The sequence below is a fragment of the Kogia breviceps genome, chromosome 10, assembly GCF_026419965.1.
Source record: "Kogia breviceps isolate mKogBre1 chromosome 10, mKogBre1 haplotype 1, whole genome shotgun sequence".
NCBI classification, from domain to species: domain Eukaryota; kingdom Metazoa; phylum Chordata; class Mammalia; order Artiodactyla; family Physeteridae; genus Kogia; species Kogia breviceps.
Window position 1 is genome coordinate 34,635,004 of NC_081319.1, and position 27,521 is coordinate 34,662,524.

Below are 27,521 nucleotides of genomic sequence, written 5' to 3' on the forward strand. Positions count from 1 at the left end.
AAGTCGCTGGTTTTATTTTAAAATATTATATTTTACTGAAGAAAGGACAGATGTTGTTACTTCTTAAAACAAGAATCTCACGTGGTACAATGGGGGTGGGGCAGCAGGATGCCCCTGACCCAGGCTGGCAACCTAGAGGCTTTCCAGTGAAGCAGATTCTGGTGTCTTCTCCCCAGACCTCATGGAGGCTAGCTTCATTCTGAGAGTGATGCAGGAGGACTGTTACCCTCCAGTGCCTACTGTGTGCCTGGCCAATGCTGAGCACTCATGCTTCTTACCTCCAGGCCTCCCTGCACCCAGGCAGGGTCCTCACACTTTTCCCATTGGAAGACACTGGCCAGGAGTCACCAAGGCATGCCAGGCCGAAGGGCTAGAATCTCTGCAAAATGGACAGGGAAGGACCCCATGTCTTCCTCTTCCTTGGTTTACTTCCTTGTTTGGATGAAGAACATCCTCCAGTAGCTTCCTGAGAAAGAATGCCTGATTCTGATTTTGGAGTTGAGAAGTCTCATGCTATTTTGATTCCCAACATTTTGAATTCACTTCCCCCCACCCCTCCTTTTAGGACTTTCTCTGCTATCCCTGATATACTAAAACATCACAATATATCAGCATGGGTCATTTTTCATGTTACTTCATAGGTCTTTTTAATCTAACAGTGGTTTTCAAAATGTGGCCTCCAGACCAGCACTACCAGCATCACCTGTGAGAAATATTAGATGTGTTAGAAATGCAAATTCTGAGCCCCACCTCACATCTACTGAATCAGAAATTCTGGTGATAGGTCCCAGCAATCTCTGCTTTGCTGTTGTTTTTATGGAGGAATAACTGACACATAACATTATATTAGTTCCAGGTGTACAACATAATGATTTGATATTTGTATACATTGTGAAATGATCACCACAATAAATCTGGTTAATATCAGTCACCATACATGGTTATAGGAAACTGAGGCTCAGAAAAGGGAAGCGATTTACATAAGGGCACATGGCCAATGAAGAGCAGAGCAAAAACTTAACCCACAGTCTTCAAACTCAAAATTCAGTGATTATTTTCCCAATTTCCATTCAGTTGTCAGGAGCCTCAGAAATTCTTCGGAGTGGTTACTGACAGCACAGTGTTGAGAAGGACAAAGGTCAGTTCTTCAGTAACCCCAGGTTTCCCATTCCTTCTCATTTGGGGAATTTCAAGTGCATTTTTTTTTGAGACACACCTGACTCCCCAGTGGATACTAAGAGTAAGGCAGTCACTACAGAGACATCAGGAGTCTTGAGGGCAGTGAGGTATCTGGGCCCCCCGACAGATGTTCCCCCTTACTTAGACACTGAGTACTTGAATGGAGATGGGACCTTCCTGAATAAGCAGGCAAGGAATAAAACCCGTAGAGTCCTTTCAAATAACAATGGCTTCCACAGCTCCATATTAGAAAATTTGAAAATCTATATCATAAAAGCAAGTTTAAGTCATATATTTATGAACTCAATCACACAATGAACATTCATGAGTATTGGGTATGCAGGCCACATGCAAAGATAAAGAATATACAGGCTCATTGAGGTATCACCACATTGTCCCCAGTTTCAATATCCCATATGTAAATCAATCAGTTGTGGTTTTTTTTAATCACACATAGATCAGATGGATGTGAAATTGCAAACTGTTTATCCACTGGGTAATTAAGTGATAAGATCATTACAATTTTTTAACTTTTAAACCTATCAGAACAAATAATGTAGTTCTTTGCTTTTTATTTACCTACTAAATATCTATTAAGCATCAGCCCTTAGGCCAGGGAAGAGTGGTAGACATAAGAGATTTAATCATTACTCTGTGCTGGGATGCTACAAATTGGGAAGACATAGGAATAAACTAAAGATAACCATACTGTATAACTGGGCCATGAACTCAGAGCAGGAACGAGTCCCCAGAGGAGGCAGTACTTAAAAAGAGACTTTAAGAATGAGTAAGTGTTAGGCAAATAGATTCAACTACAACAAGAATCAAATCACGTTCCTTCAAGTGGAGACTATTTTACCTATTTTATCAAGGGGATCAGAGTATACCACCCTGGAATATGACACTTTGGCATATGGATTATCTTGAGCTGAAGGCAATTAAGAAACTGCAGATGAGATGCAGGAAAAGCTCTGTACCCTCCCTCTTTTTGTCTAAAGGCAGGGTATAAATTTCCTTTTGTGGACGCGTCCCCCCCATTCCCTCTCCCATACCAGGAATAGGAAAACAACTCTTAATCATGGTAAATGCTCTTATCACCTCAGAGACTTCATGAGATTGAGTCTGCAAAGTAAACCTTACTAAAGTAACCCTTCCATTCCATTAGTTTTCCCCTGTATATTTACCTTCCCATACTTTACCACCCCTAGAAGCCCAAACACATTTTCCTTTGTCTTGTCACTTCTCCACAAATTTATCTCTCTTTGTTAAAATGGTATATACAAATCCCATCCCATTCTCCTATACCCAGATCTAACTGCCTCTGATTCTTTACTTCTTTTCTATGAAGACCTCCATATGCACACATAATAAACCTTTTTTCCTGTTAGTTCATTTTTTGTCAGTTTAATTTGCAGGGCCTATATCATTAAACTTAAGAGGGCAGAGGAATAAGTTTCCTTTCCTATATACCATTAATTTATCCATCCTACTATTTGTGTGGTACTGTGTTGGATATGATGAATACAATGGCAAAAAAAAGTCACTACCATATATAAGTTAGAGTAAGCCAGAGAGACATAATCTTAAAATTAGCCCAAGCAATATGCAACAATAAGCTGGCTGGCTAAGTGCTATCTAGCACAATAACTGATTCTATCAGAGAGTAGTAGGTGGTCTCTTTCTATCTGGGAAGTCATGGAAGGGGTTTGTAATGTAAGAACCAAAGATTAAATAAGAGTCAGCCAGGAAACAAGTGAGGGCCCCAATGGCAGGTGCTCACCTCCAAGGAACTGAAAGAAAGGGAGAAACCCGGAGGTATAAGAGTAAAACCAGAAGACCAATTAGGAGTCTACAGGCATGGTCTAGTCAGGGTAGAGGGTGGATGGCACATTACAAATGGCGAGAAGGGAAAAGATTTGAGATATACTTTGGGAGCGGAATCAAAAGGACTTGTATCTCAAACCCAGTGACATAGGTGTTTGCCTCACTTGCCAAGAATAAGGAAACACAGGGTTCACTGGATATTCTGGGCCACTGTTCTTTGGTATCAACTGGGGCTGTCTTCAGTGGGCCTATCTCCTGTCAATGACATTGCTGTATAATAAGACATGCAATGCAGGATCTGCATTTGGGCTTGCTGGCTTCTGCACATCCTTACAGCAAATGATTAATGTGTTTTATTTGCCATTTAATTAGATAACGTGAAACAATTTACAACAAAACAAGGCAAAAACAGGCCTATATAGCTAGACTAATAATCCTTAGAGATCTAGTCCAGTGGTTCTTAACACTGTGGGGAAATGATGGAGAAATCATACATGTTTGTGGACAGGTTTTGATGGGAGGGATCTCAGACTGCTTGAAATTCACACATGGCTGGATGTCAGATTTTGAGATGCCCTGATCTCGAACAATCTCCCCATTTCTCAGTTGGAGAAACTGAGGAGCAGATGGCATATAACATGGCACGAGATAGAAAACTGAAAGTAATATCTGCTGACCCTTTCTCTACATTTTGTAACCTACTGAACTTCTGGTAGAAACAGTCAAGATATTGTAATGGTGGGACTTAGATACACCTGACCCAGATCCATCTCATATTGAGGGAAGCTGCTTGGTGCTGCTGGAGTCCTAGGGAAAGACAGTGCTTCTGGATTCTAGCCACACTTGTTCTGAGCTCCTGCTCCTGTTGGATTCATTCTATTTGTGGACTACCTCACCATCCTACGTGCACAACCCCTCATTCCCTTCCCGGGAGTATACAGATGTAGAAAACTGAAAAATTCCCACAGTTTCCCTTCAAAATTTCTCTGAGGCCTGAGAAAATGTAATGGACTTCTGGTAAAACATGGGACGTTACACTGCAGCAGAGAAAATAACATAAAATTAAATAAGAGTTATCCCTGCCCTTGAAAAGACCTCAATTTCCTTTGCACTTCTGAGGTCAGGCCCCTACCCTCTTGCTAAGGCTGCTGTCCTCCCTCTTCTCTCAGGAAGCACGTCTGCTTTTTCATTTGTCCTATTTTCTTATACAGAACAATTTTGTTCCACACTCTTTCATCTCAGGCTCTGCCCTGGGGCCTCTCTTTCATTTCCTAATGGTCCCAAATCTTTCCTGAGGAGTTTTGATTTGGAGGGGAACATTTGGCAGTGATTGGGCATGGAGGGAAGAGGTTAAATGTGGTCACCTTGTCTTAAAAAAGAAAAAGAGGGCTTCCCTGGTGGCGCAGTGGTTGAGAATTCGCCTGCCGATGCAGGGGACACGGGTTCACGCCCCGGTCCAGTAAGATCCCACATGCCGCAGAGCAGCTAGGCCCGTGAGCCATGGCCACTGAGCCTGCGCGTCCGGAGCCTGTGCTCCGCAACGGGAGAGGCCACAACAGTGAGAGGCCCGCGTACCACCAAAAAAAAATAAAAGAAAATTAAAAAAAAAAAAAAAAAAGAAAAAGAACTTAAAGTTGATTTGTGGGGGTTAGAAAAAGCAGAGTTCATAAAAGAAATGCCTGATGCGGTCACTGCTTCGCCTCCTGGCCCCATCCAAAGCAATCTGTGAGCAAAGATTCAGACCAGAGGCAAGGTCTGAGGGAGACAAACTCTTAGCCCCAAGGTTAATTAGACAGCCTCCTGGAAGGCCTCCAGCATGAACCACAGATCCTGTTGCTCTGGGCAACGTAGGGTCTCCTAGATTGCTCAGCTTCCTAAATCCCAAGGTTCAGACACCCTGTTATGGCCTGCCTTCAGGACACCTTGTCTAGTTCAATTTTGTATCTGAAGTTTTGATCTACTTATTAACTCACTGCTTGGCTTGCCTGACTACCCATCAAGGTGGCCAGACTTTCCATTCAAAGTCATTAATAATGCCTCTAAGGAGTCTGATTCAGGACACTCAATTTCCTTCAGGAGAGAAGCTATATAGATCAGGAATAGCATATCATGATTTTTGACACAGTGACAGCAGTTGGCATTATATAAATTACAGGATGTGATTATAGCATTTGCTGTGGTAACACCATCAAAATCCTTTTGTGATGTATAACACATTCAAAATGCAAATTCCAGGATATTTAAAAGCCCATCAGATAGAATTGTTATGACTCCAGATTTAAACCCAGGAATGCTGTGGTTTCTTTTACAAGTGTGATGAGCTGAGTTTTCCTACTGTCATTTAATACAGCACAGAGAACTCTCCATGTGAGAGATGCATGTTACAAAATTTAAAGTTTCCCATCTTGGGTTGCCAATGCTATGCGGAACCTAATTCAGGATAGGTCAGGCTCCCTGTCTTCATATCCCAAAGCAATTCCGTGAGTTTTTCAAAATTCAGTAGAAGCAATGTAATTCAGGCTTGTGGGAATGGGAAGGACATTTCTAATCCCACATTAGGCATTTTAAAGACTTTGACATCTGTAATGTAGCCGGTGGGGCTAGCTCCTCATGACAGCACATACATAAATGTGAGACACCCTCCCACGCCCCATGGGAGAGAACAGGCCTCACACCCAAGCAGGCAACCTAGGGTTGAATTGTATTTGTTCCACTAATTATCCCATCTCCTTGGGCACATTCCTCAATCTCCCTAAGCCTAGGCTTCCTCATCTGGAGAATGGAGATAAGGCCCACCTGACAGGGACACAAAAACACTTAGTACAGCGTCTGGGGTGCATTTTAACTGCCCTAAACCGATGGCTCTAGCATTCTTACTGTGCTGCTCAAACGAGGCCTAGCTAACTGCACTGTTGAGAAGGACGCTTCTGAAGATCACCATTAGTTTTCTCAGCTCAGCTTTTCCTCCTAAGCTTCTTGGTTCATACCTGCCTGCCATAGCATGAGATTCTGGCACTGTAATTACTTCTTACTCTAGTTGTTTCTAAATGACACAGTCATAAAGACTTCTGAGACAATGAGGGGCAATGGCATGTAGACCACTTTTTTTTTTTCTCTCTCTCATTCCCAAGCATGGAATGGAGCTTCCAGGCAGGACAAGCTGGACACACCACTTAGAGTAGGCATGTGGCTGCAAAGAACAAAGGCAACTTGGGGATGCCCTTCTGCTGGGAAGGGAAATAAATGCTTGACTAACTGTCTCCCCCTTTCTTTTGGAGAATGTCAGAATTTGGCAAGTCTAAAATAAAACTAAGGCAGAGTTCATTCCTTTAGACTCTATGTATGGGACAATAATAAATAATGTTATTTGGAATTTCTAGATAATAATGATGAGCATTTATGGAATACTTGCTATGTGCCTGACATGGTACTAAGCAGTCTTATCATTTTTAATCTTTACTCTACGAGATCAGCACCATTATTATTCCCATTTCACAAAGAAGAAATGCTGATTGTATATAATATACAATTGCTATGTAGACTACTTCAGCATACTGTAGAATACTTCAGCATAGATGGTGTGATATAAATGTGTATGCTCATTGCAATCTATATCTCAGAGGTAGTCAACTGCCCTAATCAGGAATACATATCCCAGCTAGTATTTAAGCAAAAGGCAACATATGCTACAGTTATTTATCTCTGACTAACACCAGAGGTTTTGTCAATTACCATAATGGGCATTAGAAATGATTTTCATTGGTAAATTGGAGGTATCCATTCTTTGTGGATTGGTGCCATAGACTGCAGAGGCCCCACCTTTCTCTGCATGAACCCACATAAAGGCTTTGGAGCTCAGCGGCCTCTGTTTTGGGGAATAGTGCCCCAGGCCTGATTGTTAAACAGTCTTGCCTCCAATTGCTGACTCCTGCTTCTTGGTCACCTGACTCCAAATAGAATGTTAAACTAACTCCTGCAAATAATGCATTTGTTCTGATGCAAGATGCCATCAAACCACCTAAAAGGATAGAGAGCTGGGGCTTGAACTTTCAGAAGTTGGTCGGCTTTTGTGCATGCTTCCAATAAATGTTCCCATGGATGGCAGAATTTGTCTGAGACTTTGTTTTCACCATAGCCTGGTAGATTGTGAGTGAAAGGACAGATAGTCCTTGCCCCTAAATGTTGGAGGCTGCCAATCACTACCAAAAATAACCTAATAATTTTAAATTACCTAATTGGCTTGGATTGTTCGCTGAAGGGACTTAAACCGTATTTCCTAAAAATGAAAGCTATGACACCCTAGTGCCCAGTGTAGAGACTGACCCTCAGCTTAGTAGGTGTCTAGTCAATTAACTAGGTAATCAAACATCTGGTTCCACAGGTATCCCTAGAACAAATATGGTCAGAGTAGATGATCCTGTTTGGTGACAACTACAGAGAAGGAGCAATACAGCTGGATAAGAGGGTGTAGGGGAGCAAAACTTGACATGCTAAAATGTCTCTTTGGCATGTGGATTATTTTGAGCTGAAAAACCTCAAGCCCCAAATGACTCAGAAAGAAACTTTGACTTTTGCCCTAACTGCCTAAAAGAATTTAGATAAGAGGACTTGTTCCCAGAAGACAGCTATCATTGGGGATACTTGCAAAGATATGGACTAGGTGTGGTAAGGGAAACTCTTAAGAGAACAGAGTCTGTTCTGTGTCCTATTGTCTCTGTGTGGCCCAGCTAACATTTAACTTTTGTTTGTTTTTCCATCTCCATGTCACTTGCTTTCCTCTGCTTTGAAATCCCAAACCACTACCCCCAACATCCTATTTTGTCTTTAGCTGAAGATGATATTTAAGGTGAGGATTTCTGCCATTTTGGTAAGTTATTCATTTTTCCTCTGCAATGTATCCCTGTTTTTAAACTTTTGTTTGATTTTCTCCTGTTAATCTGTCTCATGTCAATTTAATTCTTAGACCAGTCAGAAGAACCTAAAGAAGGAAAATTTATCCCTCCCCAACAAGGGCCATAAAGTCCATACACTCTGAGTGCTCCTAATACAGCCCCTAGGTTGGCTTATCATGGCAAGAAAAATGGGGAATTGACAAACTTGGTCTAGATTCCATGAAGTCTGGGGAAATCAACAGACCTTCAAAAATGTATGGTTCTGCCAATATAGCAAAGGGCCGCTGTGAACCTATATATTGTGGCCAAGATACAACCCTCAACACATTTCTGCATTCCCAGCCACCAATTTTCTTTTCCAAGCTTGTTCTTGTTTGCATTCAGTTATACTTGGTTGAAAAATCTGTTCTTAATAATATTAATAATTAAAATTAAGATTATTTTAACCTTTAAATAACTTATGTTTAACAAAACAACATTATTTTCGAAGTAAAATGACCCACACATTTTAATAACAAAATAGTCAGTAATCTCACTTTAAAAGGAGAGCTTTTTCAACACAATACCCTTTTTTACATACGTATTGTCATGCAGTGATCAATATTTTTTAACTTGAGAATTCCATGCTTTCGCTTAACAGAAAGCTAAATAAGAAGCAGATTGCCAAGTGCTATGATGGTGAACAGCTGCCAAAAATCTATGATTTTTTTTCCCTCTCATTCCCTTAGTATTCTGTTGCAAAAGTTACATTGAAACACTAATTCATTAAGTATTTCTCAGCATCTTCAGAAAACACACTACCATTCTATCATATCAGACTTTCTGGGAATTTTCCTTTCCAGTCTGGGCCAGAGTAATTAACTTGGCCTGAATCAGGACAGTAATTTAAAGCAGACAGCATTTATATTTTGATGGAGAATTGAGTGCTAATGCTAAAGAATTTCCATGGACGTGAATATTTTTCCCGACCTCTCCCAATATCAAGTTTCCTTGGAGTCCACCTAAATTATTATGATGCTCTACCAAAAAAATCACATTCCACTCTTCATCCATAAACCATATCTTTAGCAAGAAAACCACTGTTAGGAACCTTTCCATCAGACCTAAGTAATGTAGTATAAACAATATGCCTCAAGCAATCAGCCCTTTCCCCAACATATCGCTTTTAACAACATGCATAAAAAGGGAGCACTGCAGAAATCTGGTTCACTCCCTGAGGTTCCCTGTTCTTCCATGTGAAATCAGTGACTGCCACTGAGTAGCTGAAGTTGGCATTCAGAAAAACCAGTTGCTTCAGACCTTAACTTGATCATTCAGCTAGGTATTCAAAAGGAAAGACAAATATGACAGTTGCATTTCGGCTAGGTATTCAAAAGGAAAGACAAATATGACAGTTGCATTTCGGGAACAATATTTTAAACTCTACCTTGGGACCACCATCTACTTTGCAGTCAATATTCTTTATTATTTCTTCCCTAATTCTTGGCGTCTCATTGTACTTTTTAAGGAGACATGCAGTGCAGAATGGTAGAAACAAACTCCAGTGAGTAGTAAAAAGAGATTGGTGGGGCTTCCCTGGTGGCGCAGTGGTTGAGAATCCGCCTGCCGATGCAGGGGACACGGGTTCGTGCCCCGGTCCGGGAAGATCCCGCATGCCGCGGAGCGGCTGGGCTCGTGAGCCATGGCTGCTGAGCCTGCGCGTCCGGACCCTGTGCTCCGCAACGGGAGAGGCCACAGCAGTGAGAGGCCCGCGTACCGCAAAAAAAAAAAAAAAAAAAAAAAAGATTGGTGATATGACTAAAAACAAACCACTTAGCTTCCCTGAGCTAATATTGAGTGTGTGGTACTATGTGCCAGGCAGAGTGCTAGACTATAGGGATACAAGACAGACTTTGACCTGTTCCTTACACTATCATTGGGACAAACCAAAAAAAAAAAAAAAAAAAAAGATTTTTAAAGTGCAAAAAAATATCTAAGTACCTAATTTAAATAATTATAATAAGTATAAATGATCATACTTTCTATGAAGGAAATAGGGATCTGAAATAGAAAGTCAATAGGCATGTGAGGGATAACATTTTAGCTGAGACATAGCAAACGGGAATAATTCTCCCCACCCGTAGAGGAGCAGAATGGGAGGGCAGTCTTTCCAGTTCAGAAGAAGATTGCTCAAAAGCCCAGAGGAGGCTTCCCTGGTGGCGCAGTGGTTGGGAGTCCGCCTGCCAACGCAGGGGACGCGGGTTTGTACACCGGTCCGAGAGGATCCCACATGCCACGGAGCGGCTAGGCCCGTGAGCCATGGCCGCTGGGCCTGCGCGTCCGGAGCCTGTGCTCCGCAACTGGAGAGGCCACAACAGTGACAGGCCCGTGTACCGGAAAAAAAAAAAGCCCAAAGGTGGGAGAAAGTTTGGGGGTGTTCAAGCAACAAAAAGGCTATGAGCATGGCTGATGTTTTGAGAGGGAGGGAGAGAGGTCGGCGATGGTGGGGCTCTGTTGATAAGACACTTGGATGCAACATACAGGAAAGCACATTGAAAGCCAGGAAATGCAAAGCAAGTATAAGGGATTATTTTTAAGCACTTCCTGAATACTCATTATATACCCACAGCCAAATATAATTCTGACAGTGCCAAAACCTTTTTTAAAAGTTCCTTTGTATTTTAAGAGTGGGTAAGGTGTGAGGACAGTCCTGCCCACTGTCCTCATTGGAACACCACGAGAGGAACACCCATTGGAACACCACGAGAGGTCAACTGATGAACAAGCAGGGCATTTGAATCCTATCCGTCTCAAAGGAAGGTTCCTTCCCATGGAAACATGTGCTCCTTAACCGTGGGAGAGAAAGAGACTGTGGGATGAGTACTCAGCTTTGCTTCATCTCAGGCCACCTTTAAATTTGATCACTTCAGAAGAGAAATCAATTATAAGAGTGCTTCACAGTTGTTTCCATCCACCAGCAAAGATGGTGATGTTCCAGATTTTTTTATTAAACATATTAGAAATTGATTTGAAAACATGTTCCTTTTGCCTGAATAAACTATTGTCTTTGCTTTTCCTTTCTTTGTTCAGAACAAGACAGAATTTCCCCTGAGGAACTGGCACAGAGACTCATGCTTGGTCTGGACATCTAACAGGAGTGAGAATTATCAGCAGAGTAAGATTGAAGGAGCCCCCAGTTGCCATATCACTCACAAGCAGGTTTGAAAGGCCATGAAGGAATAATTTTTAATGGCAAGAGGAAGCAAAAGAGTGGTTATCTGCCACTGTTCAATAGCAGCAGTTTAAGAGCCCAAGTCCATTGAGATGCCCTTATCTACAGTATCTTTGAGGCATAGCCTCATAGACAATACATTTATATTTGGCACAACAAACCTTAAGTTTTAAGAGTGAAAGAATTAAATCTTTTACAGGGGGAAAATCCTGTGCACAGCAGGAGAAACTGGCAGCTGGTATCAAACCACAGGCTGATTCTCTGGGATTATTTTAATTGTTCTTCATGCTGGTAATAAGAGGAATGTGTTCATTTTAGTTTAAACCATGTCAAAGCATGAGAATCAGCTCTGAGAATCTAAGTTGCCTAAATATCTGGGCCATGAAGGGGGAAAAAAGCAGTATGGATTTGGTTGTGGTGGCCAAAATACCTCCCTTAGCACTCAGAAGGCACAAGGGAGAGGGTTTACTACCACCCACATAGCAGGATGGTGGGTGGAGGAAGGGCAGGGTCAAAGATTTGGGAGGCAAGGAGAGGACTGGGGGACACTTGTTTGGGCAACTTGGGCTAAAAGGAAGCCATGAGCCTAGGAATAAAAGAGGAAAGAAGACATGCTCCCAAGAGTTAGTATTAGAGCCCAGCTGGGGATGCAACTTACAGAAGAAGCCTTAGATGGAAAGACAGAAATCTAGAAATGCTAACTCCTTGAGACTCCAGTCATTTCCTCCTACCCACACCTCCTTCTTTCAGAATCAGCTATTCACAACCTTGGCTGACCTGTTTCTATCACACGCCCTTTCCCCAGCCCTGGCTGATTGGATAACGGGTAGACATCTGACCTCAGAGGAACCATGGACTAGAAAGTTATGTACTTTGCTCTGAAATGAACTCAGATACACAAACACTGAGTTGTTCTCTGTTGGGTTTGAACTGGGACATATGTAAAGTAGGACTTGGAGGAGACCATGTTTCACCCATGAATGAGGATTGACAGGAGAACTGGTCTCCAGAAAATATGAAAAATACAGCAGGCATTTGAGGAAAAAAAGTACAATTTGTTTTTCTAATACAACCACAGACACAACCTCCCAATCTTTCCTAACAGAACCCAACCCAGTATCTTGTTGTAAAGGCACAGTACATATTCCACAGCAGAGAATCCCATTTTGCCATTCTCAGACATTGACTCAACAATTACTCGGTATACTACTTAGGCTCTGCAGGGTCAAGAAGGAGCAAAAAAGTGCTTCTGAGCTTCCCTAGGCGTTCAGGAGGTGGCCAAGCAACCAGGGTTCCATGCCTCCATCCCCCAATGTCTACAAGAGTACTCTGCTTCTATATGTTTGTTTCATCAACAGTCCACGGAAACATTTGACTAGATAAAAAGCTCCAGTGCCTAAAAGCATGGCATCATAATGAATACCATACCAATGGGAAACACGATCTTGGGCATGGATTAGTTTTGGCTTCTACAAACAAGCTGTATGCAGGACTCTGTTACTTCTCAGTCCTTCCAGTATCAGTTCCCTTTGGGATTGGTTTCTTCCCTACTCTGTGAGATTCAGACCATCAGTTAGCAGCTCCATCTCACTTCTCAGTATGGGGTTGTGACTCAAATAGCCTATCATAGACTTGACATAGATGCTGGAAGGGAAAGGGCTATAAAGATAATGAAAGTTAGTGGATGGTAGAGACCATCTTTGCCACTCAGTAGAGACAGTCTGCTGGGAATAAGCATATAACAATCAAGGAACAAGTCAAAATAAATAGGATTGATCCCTAAATCTAGTCATGCCTCAAGAGAGAACTACACAGATATCTTGCTTGCAGGTCAACAAATTCCCTTTCTGACCTTTGTTACTTTGAGTTGGGTACTGTCACTTGTAAACAAAGACTGCTGAACAATCTATCATGCTAAATTATTATTCAGGCTTAGTGATTTTATTTTTTAAGGGCTTATGTATTTCTAGAAGCTGTCCTTTTATTATAGATAGTTGAAAATTACTATACCATAAAAGCAGAAACAACAATAAATCTAAAAATCTAAAAGAAAAAAACACCTGAAATCTAAAAAATTTTTTTTCATTTTCAGCCCTAAACTTTTCTACTAGTTGACAGTCATCGATACAGGGTGTTAGAATGTATCATCTTTCCTAAAGAAAATAATTTTATGGCTTTGATTCATAGTTTTGTAACACCAACTCAAAGGAGAAAAAAAAAAACGGTTGAGCTAAAAAAAAAATCCTATTTAATACTGAAATCTAGAATCAAATGGAAGAGGAAAATATTTGGATGAATAGAAATAGCACATGAAATCAAGAATGCACCAATTCTTAACATCACCATCTCCTGGCAAAAAAAATAATTATAACAGTAATCTGTTTCAATGGAAATAAAAGTACTGTAATATTTATGGTCTATGCCAGAGTTATAATGACTGCAGGGCCAGAAGTGAAGTGTCACAGCATGCTCCGCATGTTCTTAACACGGTTTCTAAGGGCTCTGGAGGCTATTAAATTTAATGAACCCATCTGCTATGAAATAGAGGTCCCAACATAATCAGTTTCCTCCATGCCATGTAATGCAGATGGCATTCTCTGTTCCACAACCCAGCAGGATGGTTTATGTTTCTCTTTAAGAGTGTCTTTTTGTTTTGACGATTTGAACTTCTTTGATATGCAGTGGTGTCTTGGGGAAAATACTGTAAATTCAGCTTCCAAGCCCCAACAACTTCCTTATGATGGCTTCAACCCACTGAGTAATTGCTTCTAGGCAGTAAGATGTTGTAGCCTAAAGCAATCACCCAAGCGACTCCTAAATGGCCTAGGTGCCATTCTGAGATGGGAAACCAAAACAAATGTGCAATTTATCATATGCAAAGCATTTTCTCCGAGTTGGACTTAGTGGGGGGTGAGGAAGAGGGATACACGTCCAATTTGCAAATGAAAGTAAATTGGTTTGAAAGTTCCTACAAATTTCGAACTGAATTGTATTACCAGCAGACAGACGGGAGGGGCAGGGGAGCTTGGTAATGAATTCTCATTATTTTAAATGGTCACATTCCCGCTGTTTCTAAAAGATTTCTTTGCTTCCCTTCTACGTGTCACTGTGGTCTGTGCAAACTCCCCTGAAGGGGTTGATCAGGGATGCTGATGCTTCCACAGTCTGATGCATGTTCTACTCTGCATACTAAGTTGGGTAGCATTCCCAAGATGATTAGGACCCAACTGGAAAACGTAAGTCATTTGCTTACAAAATAGAACAAATTCTATTGTTAATGATTTTTTGCTCTGCACCTAAGAGATAATGACTGTGCAGCACAACCTGTATTCAGATGAGAAGCCCATGAATTTTAGAATTCTGGTGTTCGCTGTTCTGTCAATTAATACATGAAATCTTATTAGATTAAACATAATTACTGCTGTTAACATTAATTCATTTATTTGGGCTTCACCAGGAGAGCAAATTGAATAGAACAGCCAGGCAGGAAACAGAATATTTAATCAGACTGGTAGTAACAGTCAGGGAGGATGGACCCTGAAAGGAAAATTCTGTCTGTCTTGATTTTAGATCAGGCTGGATTAAACACAACCCTGGACTCTCACGTGCAAAAGTCCTAACTCAGCTTCTGTTCACAAACTTTTATCTTGATCTTGTCCAGACCCAGAACTGTATGAATTAATGTAAAATTAATAAAGAGGGAAAGTACTATACTCTTAGGTCATTACAAGCTATTCACTTAAAGTATTAAATCAATTATATTATTATATTTGTGGCTGCTGGGTTTCAACCACAATAACTGATGAGTCAAGCAAATAGGAATTCCTTTTGCATTTACCACCAGATAACTAAGGAGAAAGAAGACTTTTAGGACCATATTAAGCAAACTTGTGGGATCGAGTGTCCAAATTTACTAGATAATCAACTAGTACCTAGTACCTAGATAATCAACTTCCTTAGTATTTGGTAGAAATGATATAAATCAGTAGGGTCACAAGTTCTAAAGGATTCAAAGGCACATTCAGACTACAATGTCACAAGGAGAACCAGGCTCCTAGAGAAATCACTGGTCAGCAGAAATGTTATGATGAACAGCAGTTGTAATTTTATCATAATGGTATAAATTAATTAAACATTATTTAAATCTGTAAATTATGAATATAAAAAGGAAGTTGTTACTTCTGCAACTATGTAAATAAATGCCTTGGAAAGACTCTAAAGAAGTTGTTAAGGTCGATTATAAATATGTTCAAATATCAAAAAAATTCCACAGCTGCCAACCCTACCAGGATATTATTAAAATGGGGTCACCATTCCCAGTGCCAAGTGCTCCTGAGTTTGGTCTCTTTAATTATTGCAAGATGGGACACATTAGGGCAATCCTGGGTTTGGACTGTCCTGGATATGTCAGGATGGTCATGAACTTGCAATTGCTGATTCCCATACCTTATTCATTGTCTGGGTGGTTCTAAAGTTGGTGGCCTCATCTTAGAATTTGGACTCTGCAAACGAGTTTAGCAAATGATTCCAATTTTGTTTCCATATAAATAACAAGGGGCTTTTGCCCTTGCCCTGGTAGATACAGGCCCAGATGACGAGTTTGAAGGGGTGCTGCTTCCTGGCCAGTGAGACACCTGTTGGAGCAGTAGCTGCCTTCTCCTCACCTAACAGGCCTATGAAAAAGGAAGATGGAATCCTCACTGTCCTTCCTAACCCAACAGGTTTCTTAGCACCACCAAGATGAGAAAGAACCCTCAGAACATTCTACTAGGGGATTTATTTATCAGGGCTATTTGCAAACATACAACACAGAGGCAGTGCTGAGCTATCATTTCAGGGACAAACATATTCTAGGGGTTTAGTTTTATATGCATCAAAAGATTCTTGAAGAGGTAGAATAAATGAGCTCTGTCATCTTGATCTACCATTTTAATTAATAATGAGCCACTTAAAGCATTATTTTATTTTAAAGTAAGTAAAGATGATTATGGCACAGAATGAAAATTTCATGTAAATGTTTAAGATGAAGCACACGACTTCAAAGACAATTCCTCTGCACCATTTGCCCAGAGCTGCTTTCAGACCATTTTCTTCACTATTGCTGTCAGTTCTTTAGTGGAAAAGCTGCAGTAGCAATGGGATTTCCCTCTCTTGTAACTGTCACCCATATGTAAACGTATATATGTATGTGTAAATATGTATGTATGTGGTTAGCAAATCTAGAACAATTTATTTAAATGATTAGCATTATCTAAAGCAAGATGCTACATTGATACAAAGCTTTATTCTCTTCCTCCCCATGATTTTCAGGTTATGTAACCCCAGCCAGGACACTCTAAACGTATGATGTAACGTATGATGTGTCCTTCACCAAAGGCACACAATGTCCATCTGCTTCTCATTAATGACACTAATTTTGAAGATCTGCTCAAGATTTTGTTGGATTCTCCCACTGGATAGATACTATTTTTCTTATTTTTTCCTCCTAACTAGTCAAAATTCTCTAGGGAAGCACTTTGAGACCATGAAAATATCCTGCTCATCATCAAAGTTCCCCCCCTAGATTTAGCAACCATAGATGACCTTCACCCTCATCAAGCTTTACTAAAATGGTTGCCCACTGGTGATTTTCCATCTCATGACTCCCTCCCTCCTCACCCACCAGGCAGCATCCCATTTTGCCCTCTGCACACCACACTCCTTCCCATCCATTTCATCATCTATTTAGTCCATCTGTTTGAGATTTGTTTACTTATTTAGAACACACTGATTTGTTTTATTCAAGTTATAGTCCATTACTCTTCTATTTAATTTTAGGCTCAAAGTGTCCCAGAGTTGACCAGTGAGAGCCCCTTCACGTTGATTCTTGGGCCTTTTGACGTGACCTCATGGTTTTGAGTGCTTCGTTACTGTCTGGCACAGAATATTCCAGGCTTTTTGTTTGTTTGTTTTTAACATTAAGACTCCATTACATCCATGTACCACAGTTTATCCAATTGATCTCTTATGGTTGGGGATTTAGGTAACTTTCAATATTTTGAAATGACAAGCAATTCTGCAGTGAACAAACTTGTGCGTATGTATTTTTGGATTGTTGGAGGTTTATCTTCAGGGTTAATTCCTAGAAGTAGAATTTCTGGCTCAAAGGGTAAATGCACATTTCCCCTTCCTATACCCCATTCTGTCTTCCCACAAGCATGTACAAGTGTCCCTTTCCCACAGCCTCACCAACAAAGTTAAGTTTTCCTTTCTGCCACTCTAATAGGTGAGAGAAATGGTATCTCAAACCATACTTTAATTTGCATTTTTCTTACAATGTGTACGTTGTACATATTTCATATGTTTAAAACCATTTTTATTATTTTTGTGTGAATTGTCTGCTCATGTCTTTTGCTCATTTTTTTCTATAGGAATTTTGGGGTTTCCCCCTTAATTTTTGAAACTTCTTTATATATTAGGATTGTTAGTTCTTTACGTGTGCTATATGTTGCATATTTTCTCCTATTTTACAATTTGCTTTTTGATTTTGCTTCTTTTTGACTATGCTTGATTTTTTTACTTATAAAAGTTGGGTTTTGTTTTGTTTATATTTTAAGTAGTCAAACCTATTTTTATTTATATTGCATCTGGATTTTGGAGTCATTGTTAGAAAGCCATTCTCTGGACTCAGGTTATACAGGAATTCACTAGATTTTGTTCTAGTGCTTATATGGTTTCACTTTTTACAGTTTAGGTCTCTGATCCCCTTGGATATTTTTCTCTGGTGTGATGTGAAGAAAATAACTAATTTTATCTTTTTCTAAATAGCTATCTAGTTTTTCCAAAAGCATTTATTACAAAGCCCATCCTAGCCCTACTGATTTGAGATGCCACCTTTATCACAAACTAAATTTCCATATGTAGGTGGATCTTTTTTTTTGGACCTTCTACTCTACTGATCTGTCTGTTTATCCAGGTGCTAGTCCTACAGAGACTCTGTTTTATATTTTTTACATTGATGAAACAAATAAGATGACAGACCCAACTGGCTATTCAGGGTTTGTACACAGAACCACCGGGTGTCTGGATAAGTCTGTTCCTGGCTGTCTGCCCTCCTCCTCTCCTCTTCCCTGGCCTTACTCAACCACTCATATGAGGAAGAGATGAAACCATCACTGTTGTTGCTCTGTTTTTACTGTTAGTATTGTGCCGACACAAATGGGGTGGCTTGTTATTTCATTTCCATGATTCTAAACCAAACTGGGTCAGACTCTGAATGTGATAAAAGCCCAAGGTCTCCCTGGCAATCAGAGATGGTTCTTCAGCTTAACACCCATCTCCACTCAGGGTGATTTCTCCTGGGGACGGGCTAACCCTTCCTGACCAGTTTGCATTTCCATGGTCCCACTGTGTACTTTAAGGCTGTGGCGGGGGGGGGGGTGCAGGCTGCTTTGCTGTCCCCCAAGATGGGTTCCCACATGCTGCTCCTGCCCTGTATCTGCCTGCAGCTGCCAGAAGAGCAGCAGGAATGAGAGAACTCGTTGAGAGAAAAGCTGGCCCATGGCAGCCATTGAGATCACTCTGGAGGACGGCTGGTCTGGGTTACAGCGATTAATGTGATGTTAATCCCGACACAAATGATGGGAGAGGGGCCCTCTGAGAACATTTACAATCAATAAATGAAAAATGCCACTCCCATCAGACTCATTACCGCTATGAAAAATCACCCAGCGATTACACAAGAAACCTGGCCATTGAGTCATTATTTGATGATTGGCAACACTCCTCGTTTTAAGCTAATTCGGCACCAGAATCTTTTTTCCTTGGAATTTGGCTTTAGAATGAACCCATGGCCAGAGTTGCAACAACAATCAGTGCCTATATAACCACCACTGAAGCATTTTCTCACTTGTTCAAGGGAAGAAAAGGCAGTTGTGGCCTCTACGGTGGCTCCAATTCACTGTCAGAACTGATGGTGGTCCCACCTTCCCAAGTTGAGACCCAAGATTCATCCCCAGGCCTGGGCCTCTCTAATGATGGCAAGGACTGAATCTAACACACTTGTCATCATTGCCACACTGACAGAATTTGTACACTTGTGAGAAGAAAAAAAAGGTAGAGAAGACAGAAACCAAAAGTGAGTTTTCTGTGCTGATGAGTCAGCTTCCAGAAGAACCTGTTACATTCTCTGATATTAGGAGTTGTCACCAACTTTGCTTGCTAAGAGACCAACGCAAACCATACAAATATGGAAGATGTCAGTGAACTCCGTTACTGAGAAGGAATGCTACAACCACCATCTTCTGGAAGAAACCCAGGGAAACTCTCCCATGGTAGGAAGAACCCTCAGGCTCTCCCCTGGGGCCCTGGGGACTCACAGTGCTGTCGATGTATGCTTCAGTCCACACCACGTCGTGCTCCTGGTCGATGACTTTGGGCCGGCTGAGTACATGGAGGTATTCCATGACATTTTCCTGCACATCGGCCAAGGTGGAGATCTGGGTGAAAAATCCTGCCAAGGGAGAACCACGTTAAGTAAAGACAGGAACAACTACAACTGGGGAGCAGACCTACGCTATGCCTTCTTAGCCTCTAGCTAATTTCTTTCTTCCCTTTTCCTTTTTAAACATTATGTCTCCTCTCTACCATCACCCACTTAATGAGCAATGTGTTCATGTTAGAAAACAGAGTCAAGCAAAAAGAATAAAATGAAGATCAACCACAAACCCACTTCCCAGAAGAAGCCCCTGTTAATCCTTTGGAGAATCTCTCCCCAGATGTTTTCTATACATATACATATACATATAGACCTTCTCTGGTAGATATGGGAGTCCTCTCTACATGCCGTTTTGTAACCCTCTTTTTTTCATTTTAGTGTATTTATTTCCAATGGGAAGACTAAAAAGCACCAAATTTAAAGGCTGTCCTATTTTTATAACTACAATAGTTATAATATTTTTTTTAAAAAATTTTTATTGGCGTATAGATGATTTACAATGTTGTGCTAGTTTCAGGTGTACAGCAAAGTCAATCAGTTATACATATACATATATCCACTCTTTTTTAGATTCTTTTCCCATATAGGTCATTACAGAGTATTGAGTAGAGTTCCCTGTGCTATTTTATATATAGTTGTATGTATATGTCAATCCCAATCTCCCAATTTATCCCTCCCCCCTATAATTAATTTTTGAGTGCTTAATAAGGGGCACAAAATTTGCTAAACACCTAATAAGCTTTGCCTCATTTATTCTTGACAACATGATGAAGTAGGGATAACTTGCCCACTTTACAGATAAGATGACTGAGGCAGACAGAGCATATGTGTTTTGGCCGTGTTCTCACGAGTATCAAGTGGCAAATACAAAAGGTGAAACCAGGCTTGAGTATCTTATTTATTTATTTATTTTTTTTGTGGTACGCGGGCCTCTCACTCTTGTGGCCTCTCCCGTTGCGGAGCACAGGCTCCGGACATGCAGGCTCAGCGGCCATGGCTCACGGGCCCAACTGCTCTGCGACATCGCGACATGTGGGATCTTCCCGGACCAGGGCACGAACCCGTGTCCCCTGCATCGGCAGGCGGATTCTCAACCACTGCGCCACCAGGGAAGCCCTTGAGTATCTTAATCTATGCCTTTTGCTTCCACAGAATTTTGCTCTTTGTGTGTTTAAGGCTGAAACTTCAGCTCAAACTCTCATGTAGTTACCATACCTGCCTTTTGAATATGCTGGGTAGACATGGTCTCTCAATAACATAAAAAGTTCTAAACATGCTATCATCTTGTGGGTGGAGAGGCCATTTTGATCTTGAGTTCAGGTACTGCTATGCTCCTCTTCAGCTTGGGGTCCTGTTGGCTTTGCTGGGAGTTAGGAGATGTTAGAAGAGAAGGGCTGAACTGAGCACAGGTCTGGATCCCCAGGAGGGGGCCCTTCATTCAAACATTTATGGAAGGCTTTCTTGGTGCCTACCACTGAAGGAGCAGGAGTTAACTAGATGAGCATGACCCCTGCTTCCTGGAGTCCTGGGAGGTCTGAGTAAGCTGACAACTACAAAATAGCACAGTCAACATTATAGAGAAACACATAGCATGGACAGCCAATCACTTGGCTACCCTGAAGAAGGGTCAGTACAGCTGAACCCTGAAGGAGAGGACCAGTTAGCTAGAGGAAGGGGGGTTAAAGACTATGTCTGGCAAAGCAAGGAATGTAAGTAAAGGCCCAAGGTCAGAGTTGGACCCATTCTAGGAACTGAAAAAAACTCAGAATGGCTGGAGTAAAAAGCTGGGGGAGAGTGAGTAGAAGTAGGGTGCTATAAGATCAGAGGAATTCGCAGAGGGACTATCACATAAGATCTTGGGAAGGAGTTTAGACTTTATCCTACAGGCAAGTAGTCAGGGAAGCATTTTAAGCAGGGGACACCGGATGGACACAGATTCATGTTTCCTCCCCATGCCTCTAAATAAGGACCTTTATAACTAAGTTTATGCCAGCTCCTACTTGCCAACAAATGAGAGAGGATATGTGTGCCTCTGAAGCCAGATCTGTCACAGCACTTGCTGTAGTGTTTACAGAACCTCTTAGTGTTTAATACAGGGCTCAGGGTAAGGAAATGCCAGCCCTTTTGTTGTCCAGAAAGGACCAGGACCCTCCCAGGGCATTTCCAAACAAAAGCCAGCTGGTTTGAATTTGGTGTACCAACCCCAAACCAGGTTGGGACCATGTGGCTTCTGGCTTCCTGGTGACAGCTCTGCACAGTGCTAATTAACATGCACTGTCACTCCTGTCCACTCCACCCTCCTGGCCAGGGCCAGAGCCTCACCCATCCCAGTAGAAACTGAGCCCCAACGGCCTGTGAGACCCTGCTCTAGCTCAGGGCTCTGGAGCAGGGCCCATGTGTACCTTGGCATTCCCTCAGAGGTCACGCACTACAGTTAGGGATGCCCATCTGGGTCACTGCTCACACAAGGCTTCTAGGTGGCCCCTCTTAGAGGCATAGTGGGAAAGACAAATTTTAAAGAAGATTGCTGGATGACAGCAAGCATCATACTTATAATCCCTCCACAAACCACGACTGCAATCAGTGAATAAGAAAGAAAACATTTCAGCTCTTCTCTAGTAGGTAAACTTTTGGCTCTGCATGAAGGGTCTTAGAGAGACAAACATGACACAGAGGACAAACCAAGAGAGGTGTTGCCATGTTGGTAAGAGGAGGAGAGCACTCCATGGTCCTGGACCATAAGGATACCTGGGTGAGCAATTCACAGTATAGCACTATTCCTATTGTGGGTTCCTGTACCAAATGTGCAGTAAACACAGCCTCTCTTGGGAGGAGTTTTTCTTGGTTGTCTGTGTTTTCATTCTAATCCTCAAAGCCAACAGTGAAAATCTCTGATTTGGGTTTTCCAAAATAGGGCCAAGAGAAGGGAGGGAATAAATAGAAGGAGGGGGATGGGAGAGACAGATTCTCAGCATTGGGGTGGAGTGGGAAAGAAAAACAATCACACATTTGGAAGGGGATGGAGCTGAGGGATCATCCTCACTTGGCCTTGCTATCATAATCAAACTTCTGAAAAGTTACAAAAAGCTGGCTACAGACCAATAGCCAACAGTATACCTGACACCTCCATAAGGATGACTAACAGGATTCTCAGACTGAGCTCGTCCAAAGCCAACTCCTGACTTCCCTGGCCAAACCTATTCCTCCTGCATTGGGTCCTTCCCATCTCAGCAAATGACACCACTGCCCAACTGGGCCAAACATTTAAGAATTATCCTTGAGAGCCATCATTTCCTCACCCCACCCCATAGCTAATCCACCAGCATGTTCTTCTGGCCTTATCTCTAAAATATGTCTCAAGTCCAACGAGTCATTTCCACTGCTCCCACCCTACTCCAGACTCCACTGTCTCTCCCGAAGGGTACAGCAACAACCAGCCACGCCCCACAAATCTCCGTCCTTGTTATCTAGACTCCTGACAGCAGTCAAAGGAAAGTATAAAGCAGACCATCTAAAGTATAAAGCAGACCATTATCTCCCTACCTAAAATCCTAAAACAGCTTCTATTTAGAGTTAGAATAAAATCTAAATTTCTTACCTGACCTCTAAGACTCTCCCTCACTAGGCCCCCGCCTACCTGGATGAACTCATCCCCTTCCATCCACCCACCAAGCTCATTCACCTGACCCTCCCCAGGAGCTTGCACCTACCGTACCCTCTGCCTGGCACACCATTTATCCAGTTTTCTAAGGATGGCTCCTTTGTGTCATTCAGGGGTTAGCTGTCTGAACTCATTTCCTCTTGCTTCACCTTGCTTTCACTTTCTTCTGAAAATTCATCAGTGCTGAATTCTGATTTACTTGTTTACTTTGTTCTCTGTCAATGGAATATTGGCTCCATGAAATGTTACAAAAAGCTGGTGCCTGTCTTGTCCAGAGTGATATTCCCATAACCAGCACATGGCTCTGTGAGAGCCATTACTGAAGCAAGGACATTCATCAAAGTCTTACTGTGATTCACACTGTCGCTCTACACTTCGGTAACACAACAGCTCAACATGTGTGTGTGCTCGTTGTATAGGGAGGAAACAGAAACCACAGAGTTTAGTAATTTGTCCTGGATCAATCTGAATACAGATTCATTTGATTCCAAAACCTTTGCTCTTAACCACTGAAGACACTGCCTCTTCCTGTAATGGGAAAGGACAGCATGGCGGCTGCTCAGAGCATGGACAGCATGGTCCTCCTCTGTAAGGATACCCCTAATGGGCTGTTTGAATCTCTGTGGCTGGGAAAGTTTGAGGCTGGGGTGGGGAAATATGTGGTTGCCCTATGAGGTTGCTGGCAAATGCACAGTAGTTAGCACCAAAGGTCTACTCAAAACCCATACCACAGTTCTAACTTACATTTCAATATATAGACCAGAAATGCAGATGTATAAAAGGTAAGAAAAGCTAGAATTACAAAGATAATATTAATAATGTACACTGCAAAGCTTAATGCAAATCATGCAAATCAGATCATCTAACCCCAACCCATTAAACCGTAAAACTTATCTGAAAGAGTCTCTTTTTGTTTCTAAATGTTTTTCAAATAAGTTTTAGTTAACAAATGTACCTTTTGATGGATAACAGGAAGTCAATGAGGGCTGGACTCTTTGGCTGTAACCATAGATGCTTCCCTCCTTCTCCCTCTGCATCCTTTGAACTGGGCACCTCCCCCCCCCCACCTCTTTTTATTTCTTTTAAATTCTAGCTCTTGAATGTTTATTCTCTTCTTTAATGTGCCTTTTTGGACTTCATATATCATGTAAGAAAACAGAATCAGCAATCTTTTGGTAATTATCAAGGAGTAATTAATGCTGAAATTAGCCACCTATTATAAATGATCTGCTCATTTTTCTCCATAACATCAATTTATTTACCTATTCCCTTACAGAGCCTTCTGTGAACTCTGAGTTACAACTACTCAGTGTGATAAACCACATGCAGCCTGGTGCTTTGTATTTCTGATATTTTACTACCCTTACTTAGAGATTTCTTAAGAGTCCCTTGTCTAAGAGGTGCCTCTGCATGAGATGCTCCATCAGTACATCATTCAACACTCCACTTCGCAATGACACCAGATCTGAGGGACCCCCGAGTCTGCTCCTCAGTGGGAGACCATGGCTGTCTACCTCACCGGTAAGGTCTGGGTAAGGTTCTTGTTCTACTTTTGGTGTGTTGGGTACTGCTCCCCTGAGTCTTTTCAAAGACTCTTTTCCCCTCTGACATAAGGCAGGCTGAAAACGAGAAAGCCAGTGATCAGGTGCCAGTCTTCTCAAGGCAATAAGGTAGACAGTGATGTTGCTGGTGTGACCTGGTGTGTATCCCCTTATGGAACAAGAGTGTTCTTGGAAGACCCTCACAATATTCTGTCCCATCTTCATCCTCCCCAACAACATCACACACTACTAAAAATCACTTTTTTTTCTATAGAAAAATGCACCATTGATAAACAACTTTCTACCTCCACATCTCTTTGGACCCTTACAAAGAACGAGTAAGAGGTCTGTTGGGCCCTGAGAGCTGAAGGGCACATGTCCGATGAGTTGGAAAGAGAAGACCAATAAGAGAATGACCACTAGGGCAGGGAGCCCAGGGGCCTCAGTGGGCATGTGCCACCTGGAGAAGGGGGCTCCCAAGTGTGAAACTATCAGAATCAGCCAGAACCTCTGATTTAGGAGCAAGTCTTTTTTGTGTGAATAATATTACATTTTTCATTTTTTTAAACATATTTATTAGAGTATAATTGCTTTACAGTGGTGTGTTAGTCTCTGCTTCATAACAAAGTGAATCAGCCACACACATACATACATCCCCACATCGCCTCCCTCCCGCGTCTCCTTCTCACCCTCCCCATCCCACCCCTCCAGGTGTTCACAAAGCACCAAGCTGATCTCCCTGCGCCACGTGGCTGCTTCCCACCAGCCATCTACCCTACACCCGGGAGTATATATAGGTCCATGTCGCCCTCTCACTTTGTCCCAGCCCCCCTCTCCCCGTGTCCTCAAGTCTATAATATTATATTTTAAATTTCAAATTTCATGCTAGAAAAAATAATTTAAAGCAGGCGTTGCCAATCCCTGGGGACCGCAGCTACTGGTCCTCAGCCTCTTAGGAACCAGGCTGAACAGCAGGAGGTGAGCAGCGGGCAAGCTAGTGAAGCTTCATCGGCCGCTCCTTATCGCTCCCCATTGCTCTCTCCACCGCTCGCGTTACCGCCTGAACCATCCTCCCCCACCCAGTCCGTGGAAAAATTGTCTTCCATGAAACTGGTCCCTGGTGCCAAAAAGGTTGGGGACCTCTAATTTAAAGGATCACACTGTGGAGCTAGGAATGCTGGCTTGCCTGCAGCTCTATCGCTGTGCCCCATTCCACCCTGCCTCTTCTCTTTGGAGAGCCTTAATGTCTCCATTTGTAAAATGTCAGAAACTGGACCACATGCCTACACAAGCTGAAACAGGACAATTTCTGGAACACATAGGCTGGGTATAAATCCCAGCTCCAGTCTTTATTAGCTATAGACCATTAAAGTCCTTTCACAACATCTAGATTCCTTTTCCTAGATTCTCTCAAATCATGGGAAATATTCCTCTATGAACCATGACTTTCTTCTCCCCAAAGAGAAGCAACCTCACACCCTGATGAAGAGTTAGGCTCAGACTTTGGATCAACTGGGCCTGAATCCTGGCTCTGCCACCTGCTAGCTGGTAAGCTGGGGCAAGCTGCTAGTCTCTCTGAGTCTCAGTTTCCATCTCATGCACTTTATACAGCTTTAATGAGGGTCAAAAGAGATAATACATAAAAGTACTTTGCACTTTACCTGGCACTTAGTAAGAAGTTTGTCATCCTTAGTTGCTATTAACAACAGTAGCACCATCTTCATCTTCACAACTATTACCCTTTCCACTCAAATTCTCAAGTTCTATGGAATCTACACAAAGAATGTATACAACTTAAGTCTGCATTAATGGATAAATGGATTAAAAAGATACAGTGTGTATACACACACACACACACACACACACACACACAGAAATATTATTCAGCATGAGAAACAAGGAAATCCTGCCATTTGCAAAAACATGTATGGACCTTGAGTACATCTTGCTAAATAAGATAAGTCAGACAGAGAAAGACAAATACTGTATGATATCATTGGTATGTGGAATCTAGAAAAGTGAAAATCATAGCAACAGAATCGAAAAGGGATTACCAGGGGCTGGGGGTTGGGGAATTGGAGAGCTACTGGTCGAAGAGTACAAAAAAAGAATTATACAAAGGTATCTGAATAACTGTCATTTTTGCCTTCTTCCACCTTTTCTGAAACTGCAAAAAATTTTAATTGCCAGTTTTTCCCTATTCCAAACAACCATTCTGGCCTCATAAATTTGACACTTGGAAAGGTATAGTGAGGTTAAGAGATTTCTAGTGGGAAAAGGCAATGGGTCTGAACTTCCAAGGAGGGCTCAGGCCACCAGTTCTCTTTCAAACAAGGAGAGAATGATCATTAGCCTATCAAAGAGGGACAGGCTGAGTAGATAACCAGCGAGACTCATGTGGTGTTTCCATTCAATCTAATGATGACAGATAGGTTGAGAACCAAACACAGAGACCCTTCTTTATTTGCACAGCTGGAAAACACTCCATTCACTGTGATTTTTGAAGGAGAATCAGGCAGTGCTTATTTAAAATCTTGGCACCCTGAACATTACAGAAGGTCATCAAGGCTTTATGGAGTATCTGGGCTAGTTGGCCCCTCTTTTCAGTTTTCCCAGTTCACTTGTTTAACCAATAGTGTGAATGCAGAATTTTAAGTTCCATAAGCCATTCTACAGTGGCAATAATTGTTTTAATGTATTTAAAATGGTTTGCTGCTTTGCCTCATTAGGGCCGGTT

The 27,521-nt window shown here is 41.8% G+C and overlaps 1 protein-coding gene across 4 annotated transcripts in view; it reads right to left on the minus strand.

The window, feature by feature from the left end:
- The window catches only part of CACNA2D3 (calcium voltage-gated channel auxiliary subunit alpha2delta 3), an 808,785-nt gene that overhangs the window by 251,523 nt on the left and 529,741 nt on the right, over positions 1-27,521 (minus strand). For all 4 annotated transcript variants that reach the window (XM_067043906.1, XM_067043907.1, XM_067043905.1 and 1 more), the window contains one exon: positions 19,464-19,597. In XM_067043906.1, coding sequence (XP_066900007.1) covers positions 19,464-19,597 — 134 coding nt within the window. The remainder of the gene's footprint in view (positions 1-19,463; positions 19,598-27,521) is intronic.